The sequence below is a fragment of the Wasmannia auropunctata genome, unplaced genomic scaffold (assembly GCF_000956235.1).
Source record: "Wasmannia auropunctata unplaced genomic scaffold, wasmannia.A_1.0 LD336023.1, whole genome shotgun sequence".
NCBI classification, from domain to species: Eukaryota; Metazoa; Arthropoda; class Insecta; order Hymenoptera; family Formicidae; genus Wasmannia; species Wasmannia auropunctata.
Genome location: NW_012026867.1, coordinates 1,700,739 through 1,708,758, shown reverse-complemented (window position 1 = coordinate 1,708,758; position 8,020 = coordinate 1,700,739). Strand labels below are relative to the sequence as shown.

General features: G+C 28.5%; 1 protein-coding gene across 1 annotated transcript; it reads right to left on the bottom strand.

Annotated features, from left to right (window-relative positions):
• Window positions 1-2,665: 2,665 nt before the first annotated feature.
• On the bottom strand, window positions 2,666-5,934 carry LOC105453010 (astacin-like). Its single transcript, XM_011694652.1, has 4 exons — window positions 5,534-5,934; window positions 3,601-3,903; window positions 3,082-3,218; window positions 2,666-2,804 (listed from the first exon to the last, which is right to left on the bottom strand). Exons 1-4 carry the CDS (start codon window positions 5,832-5,834, stop codon window positions 2,718-2,720), a joined length of 828 nt encoding a protein of 275 aa, XP_011692954.1. The 5' UTR covers window positions 5,835-5,934; the 3' UTR covers window positions 2,666-2,717.
• Between the last annotated feature and the right edge of the window lie 2,086 nt (window positions 5,935-8,020).

Sequence of the window (8,020 nt, the reverse complement as noted above, 5' to 3'; positions counted from 1 at the left end):
TGACCTTGCGCTGTAATTATCTTAATAACTGCAAATTTAGCGAAATTATGTCATTGTGAAAAAATGTCAAATTACGTTCTTACGAAACATGAACCTTCAGTATACAATAGCCGCAGAGATGGACAATGATAAAAAGAAATACGTTGAAACATGAATATATGTATAAAACTCAGAGAAAAAAATGTGTAAAATAATTTGATTAACTTTCTTATTAATCTAATGTTACGGACAAACACTAAATTTAAAATATTAGAAGAAAATTTTAAGGGAACGAGAAAGGATTGGGAAAGAGAACGGATAGATATGGAAAAACGCGTAAGTTAGCGTAAGTTAGACAGACTGTTTCATAAGTATACGTAGAAGCGCAACTCACAAATCGAAAGCACTTTTTGTCGAAATATCGAACAATGTTCTGAAAAGCATAATGCTTTTTTCCACGAGCCGTGCTATTCGATCGTCGATCCTAATTTTGGAGATCAAGGAACTTAATCTTTATAGCCTAGGACTGGAATACGTGCGATCTCTATAAAGGGGAATAATCACGAGATTTGAAAATTTTCGTAAAAATTTGTAAATTTCTCCTCTCATTTATTAACTCTAATCTATTATCATCTTATTCAGAATAACTGCACTCGTACTGTAGTTTGGAGATAAAGAGAGAACAAAGAAATGAAAATAAAGAGATGGAGAATTCTGTTTGTCGCGGTTTATATAGGAACCTTTAGAAAGTGGGATTTCGTGGGATCGTTGAGTTGGAAAGTTTAGATTTTAATAAGATCTTTCCGTCTGTTACAAGAAGTTTAGTTTCTCAATCGTTCATTGAAAAGTTTAACTTAAAATCGGCTCTGCTCATAATGTAATTCTTTTACAACTATAACTCATTGATGAACCATCTTCTCTTGTACATCAATTTTTGAGTTTACGGTTTGTTATTGATGAGTCGTTATCTTTATCATTACAGATTTGATTTAATTGGTCATTGATGAGTTCAAAGGGTTTGAGTTTGGGAGTCACCTAGAGTTTAGGAGGTTTAAAATTCGTTAATTCTTTAGAAAAAAAAATCAATATTTCTTTAACAGTTTTCTTTTTCGGGACCTTTTTTATTAAGAAATCGTGAGTTTTTCGATCCAATTTAAGACTCAACAGTTAAAAAACATAGCAAACATATTTTCATTGCTTTTCAGGATAACACGGTATTTCGTACCCCATAAATTTTGTTTTATGAATATGCGGCGAGTCTACGTTTATTAAACGGAGAATATGTTTTATTGACAGTTTTACTTGTTAATTTTTTTCTGTAAAAATCTGAAACCTGTGACACATTTTGGTATCGAATTTATTATCGCGGACTAGACATGCATGCAAACGTAATCCTATCTCTTTTCGGAATTATTTTTAGAAGACTCCTCACTTTCGGTTTATGTCTTCTTCGTACACTTGTCAGCGCGCAAGGCGATCTCTTCTGCATATATCCACAGATAGGTATGTATATGGGTCTTACAGTGTTCCGGTCTTTAGGAGACTTTCCTAAAAGGCAAAGTTACTCTCGGTGGTTTGCCTTTGCCTTCCGAGAGGTAGCAATCGCTTTTAAATCGATTTAGAATTATTGTTTTGGATTTAAATCTGTCTTGGCACAAAAAGCTGACGGAGTCTTTGGCACAAAAAGCTGACGCGCAGCTCTCGTACCACGATCGCACAACAGCTGATTTATATCACATTTATTTAAAATAAAATTTCCTGAAGGAACGGAAAATGGTAATTTTATTGGGCTTACAGACTATTCACCGATCAATGATCATTAATATTCATTTTTGTTTATTATTTCTTATTTTAAATGATTATAATTCTGTTGCATGTTCGCGAAACGGAGAAATTATGAAGTCCGTCTGACGAAACACTAATATAATCTGACATATTATGCTTCGTAAAGATATGTTTATATATGGAATGTTAATTATTGTTATTAACATTTATGTATTATACATATTTTGCTATACTTAAGCTAGATTCGATTGAAAAACAAAAAATTGTTATTACATAAAAAAAAACAAAATATATTTATAAGTACTTATAAATAGTTAAAATGCGCTTAACGCATAGAATATAATAACATATTTAAAATTGTTTTATTTTATTTTATTGTTTCTTATTATCATTAATATATTAATAATTTGTTTGATTTAAATACAAACTTTAGACAAACATATTTAAGTATAAACAAAGTATAAACAAAGTATATATTTAAATATTATAATAATTCTCGCCTAATTACTGAATAGATATCGATGACTACCATTGTAGAAAAATATTATTGGATTAATAAAAAAAAACTATTTTAACGAATAGTGTATAATTAGCAATAAAGGTAGCAGGAAAAAAAATTTTTCATATAAATATATGCAGCATTGTTAAATATTTATTACTATAAGTACATTTGTATACAAGAGGCACAAGTACATTTATAATATTATATTATATAATTAAGATTAATATTTATTGATGATACTAATTACGTTTGCCAACGTAGAAAAAAAGACTTATAAAAGTCATGTATTTTATACATAATGTTAAATATATTCTTTATTTTTTTTGTAACACAAATTTTTATTAAACATATTTAATTTCAAATTTTTTGCATACAGAAAGCTATTATCAGATTTTTCCATTTTTTTTCATCAGTACTGACCTTTGTCATAAATGCCAATTACACTCATACATCAGCATTTGTACATTCTCTGGATCTTTTTAATATCTGAGTTGCTCAGATTATTTCTGTTACCAATGTTCTTTTCATCTGCTTGTTTCTGAAACATTTATAAAACTACATTCCAGTATCACTACGAAAATTATTCTTATATATGCTTTAAATACGCGTAATACACACACACACACATACACACACACACACACACAATTGGATGCATGACGTATAATTTGTAAATTTATATAAAAATTGCTATTTCAGATTGATGAATCGGGATCTTGTACGTCCGTTCAGATTTATTTAAACTACTCTGACAAAGGAATCAACCGTCTTATGACGTAAAGGACGTTTATAAAAATAATGATTAAATTACTTACCTTTAAAACAATGGTTTTTTTCTTGGTATCTATGGCAAACGCGTACAATGAATAATGTATCACGCTGTAATAATCATAAGGCTCACCATAAGCGAAGGTCGTCCCTTTGGGGTTCATAGCGAAAGCATACTGGTAATCTAAATACAATATACACGATAAAATTGGAAATTTATGATGTAAATTTACGGAATACTTTCCGTCAATTAATACAACTCTTATTTAGAAAGCTTTTATTGAGATATAATAAATCACTTATTATCTCAATATTACAATATTAATAATTCTTAAATCAAAAGGAATTTGTTTAAGATTCTCTAAAGTCAAAATGCAGATAGAAGAAAATTGTCGGTTGAAAGATGCATACGCTATTTTAATATATTAATTACAAAATTAGTTGGTAATCCGCAGATATTAATAAATGAAAAAAAAAACAAAATACGCTTCAATTAAACGTTTACAATTTTAATTAAACAAATTAATTTTCATTTGAACTATACAGTTATAACTATTTATACATACTTTTCGGAATATTATTCCAAATGATATTCACGTAATTATCTCGGTCGTCTCTAGTCTGTTCGTGCTCAAAGCCGATGGCGTGCATAAACTCATGTATCGGAGTATGTGTTCCATATACACAACCAGGATTCTGCAAGTTCACCTCTTGTCTACCGCCTTGCCTGCCAACGTAGCTCCAGCATCCAGTATTACCGCTTTTAATGTCGATATAATCCTTTTCGTTCGTCCTCGGTTTAAATCGTATGCATGTCTTAATATGATATTCATTAATTGCCTTGATTATTATATTTATTTGATTCGCAGCTGCAATGCAAAGGTAAACAGAAATGATTAAACCACAAATAAAATTGAAAGTGCCTCTTGCGGTCAAACTGAATCTTGATGGTTAATAATATTTGAATTCTTATGTAAATTTTAACAGAAATCCTCAGTGAATTTTAACAGAAACGATTAAATTAATGCAAATTTGATATAATTTACACAATAAAAACGTTCATCATCTATTACACGTTTAGACGTATACTAAATTTATTTAATAATTTATTTTTTAATTATATTTGCCATTTAAAAACAAAATTATAAAACAGATTAATAATAATAACGGCATTATTATTTCACTTTGTTTAATATTTATTTTTCTAAGTTAGAAATATTAAAAATGTCACAAAATGGTTCTGTCTAAAATTATCAATGTAATCATGGACAAAAACGCAAGTAAAAATGATGATGTGATTGTCACATCTTGTACGCTATGGATTCCTTCATTAAAAAAGAGTCTGTTATTAAAGTATAAAAAATCTATTTAAAATTCAAAACAATTCTTAAATATTTTTCAGAAAATAACACAAAAATATGTATTTATATAAGATAATTCCGATATATGCGCCGCACATATTAAAAACTTAATTTATTAGGTATTATTAATTATGGTTAAGGTAAATAAATTATACCAGTAAAAACTTTAGACTGTCTACTACTATGAAAAAAATATTAGAAATCCAAAATATTTATTTTTTATATTAAAAAAAAATTCTATAAACCCTTGCGTTTTGTCGTATAAAAATATGAGTGGGTTATACGGCTACTCACAGGTGGAATGAATGACTCAAAAAATATACAAATATTACAAATAATCTAAAGAGCTAAGCACTTGTATTTTGTTATATTCTATCCTTTACAATTCCTCGATACTTATGTACCACGAAATAATCACGAAGTCTTTTTTATATTTTCTAAAATAATCATTTTATGAAGATTATAACTTATGGTTGCGCTACTTATTACTGATAAATCGATTTAACTTACAATAATTTTATAAATATTAACAGTAAAAAAACTGAAATTATAACACAATACTAATATAATATAAAGACATGTAACAGAGTGATTGTGAGAAAATTACTTTCACTTCTTCTATTTTTTCTGACTTTTGCGGCATAAATCTTCGCGCAGCGTATATACCGGAGTTACCCTATACATATTTATCGTATATATGTATCAAAGAATAAAAATTTATTAATTCAAAAATTTATTAGTCTTTTTTTTCAGTATATAATATTGTGCAACTATATTATGCAATATAATTTTTTATTTTTCTTCCAATATGTTCTTAAAAAAATTAATAAAAGTTGTTAAAAATTCTTTTTCTTTTATCATTTATGGTACAATTATTTTCGGAACTAAAAGTTCGAATATGTTGTACAAAATTCGATTTAGATTCTGATATTCTCGATATTACTAATTATGTGTTTAATGTAAAATGATATATATATTATTAATTTTTTCTTTAGCTACGTCAGAAACATACTTGTTACTTTTACAAAGACTATTCAATTACAATAAAATAATATCTAGCTATTGAATTTAAATTCGTTAATTTCGAAGCTATGTTATAGTACAAAATGTCTGAATTTTTATTCTTAAAGGTACTTACTAAAGTTATTTGCAGTAATTAGGTAGGGAATAATGCCACCAGGCCAACGAAGGTGTTCATCAATACGGCCGTTTCTTTTGGTATTGTTTGCGATCATGATATCTCCCTGGAAATAGTTACCCAATTCCTCAGGGCGCGTGTTCATTTCCTTGGTCCATTGCGCTACCTTGACTCCTGTTTCGTAATCCGGTTCCGTCTTATAATTTTTCTCAATATCCCTTGAGTAAGGGCTCGCCCCCACCGATTCAAATATTGTGAGAACGAGAAGCGTCGACGTGAAAGTAACTAATAGTCGATACATGATCGATGAACATTAAATCAAACTACAGCAAGTTACCTCTTCACCTATGGTCTTACGACAGCAAAAGCGAATGCAGTAAAATAGTCATTTCGATCGCTTCCCTTTTTATATGTTACAGCACAATGAGTTTCATACACACATGCCCCACCTATGCCACTTTTGTTAATGATTTGCACGTGTATCGAGTAAAAAATGTTATCTCTCAATGTCATTCACCGACAATTATAGTTGGCGTACAGTTCCATTTGTAACATATATATGTATATTTTTTTATACTGCAATGAAAATAATAGACACGACTTAAATTTAATGACTCGGATCTATTTTATTAAACAATTTAGTTAATTGCATTATTATAGCATTGTACAAATTAAGATATTACTATTTTTTGGATTATATATATAGCTTCTTTTTCGGCAGTATCGTGTTTAAAGTGTTGAAACATTTCTTTAAATCGGAACTGTGACAGTTTTTATCTATAAAAGTGATTGATATATCTGAAATATACATTAAACACGTGTATTTAAAAATAATATGTTAAATTAATATATGTAAATCAGTTATCACACTGAGAAAAAAAACCGATTGTACGAATTAAATTTATATAGTTGTTTGATCCAATGGTTGATTCAACATTCTTTAGTTGCACAAAGAAAAGTATAGTTCATTCATGTCAACAATCAAATTATTTTAATCAAGAATTAACTAAACCAACTCAATTAAGTTATTTTATTCGAAATACTAGTAGTATTTATTTATGTTTGCCTATTTAGTTATCCAAGCAATATATTTGTTCAAATTCCAAGTATTAAATTGATTAAACAATGCTGATGGGGATAATAAATAGTATGTATTTCTAATCGAACGGTTGAGTTAAATGCGATAAACTTTTGTTGCAACAAAATAGTTTAGTTAAAAAATAATATTTTGTTTATAATAGTAATAAATTATTTTGTGTCATCGTAGTAACATTTAGTTGATCGCATCGGACTAAATATTTTGGTAAGATAAAACAAATTTTGCGTTTTTCAACAAATTTGTTTTCTCAGTGCAAAAAATAATTGCTCGCTTCAATCGGCATTTATACCTTTACACAACTTTATTAATGTATTAATTATTTAATAATACTATATATAAAATGATCACTATAAAAATTAAATTAAATTATATAATAACGTTGAAAAAAGTAATAAACACAAAATCATATGATTACTTTCACTTCTATATTTATTAATTACTTGTTTATAAATTTTGTATGTATATTTGATATTTATAAATGCTTTTTTTTATTTTTTGTACATACAACCGTACCTTTCTTTAAGTTTTTAAAACAGGATGTGCACAATTAACGATATTATTGTGATATGGACGTTATCATTACCACGCGTTCCATTGTGCAATAAAAAATGGAACTGTTTGTGTGACCTTGCACCGTAATTATTTTAATAACTGTAAATTTAGCGAAATTATGTCGTTGTGAAATAAAATGTCAAATTATATTTTTACGAAACATGGGCATTTAGTATACAATAGCTGCAAAGAAGGACAATGATAAAAAGAAATACGTTGGAACATGAATATACGCATAAAACTCAAAGAAAAAAATGTGTAAAATAATTTGATTAATTTTCTTATTCTAATGTTACGGACAAACACCGAATTTAAAATGTTAGAAGAAAATTTTAAGAGAACGAGAAAGGACTTTGAAAGAGAATGGGTATAGAAGGACGTAAGTTAGACAGACTGTCTCATAGGTATACGTAGAAGCGTTGCATAAAAATGATATATTTTATTTCAGATTTTAATAAATATGTATATTTATACATATATGTAAAGAGATGTTAACGATACAGAGCTATACACTCGAGTGCCTCGAGCGTTCTCGAAGGTTTTATCACTGATACAATTCGAGACACACAAGGATGATGAGAATCCTGCGTTTTTTTTTTCGAATCATTATTAAATGCCATGCATTTTTTCTTCGAATATATCCTGAACTGCGTAAAGCTAAAATCAAGTCCAGCTTGATACTTTTGTGCGGCTCTTAATTCATTCCGATGCGTAGGAAAGAGCGTAAAGCGGTAAAACACATTTGCGCGATACTGCGTACGACTTTTTTTCTATCAAACGCATCCACCTCTCCACGTCCTAGAAATCTCTCTTACAATTAACCCCCTCCCCCCCCC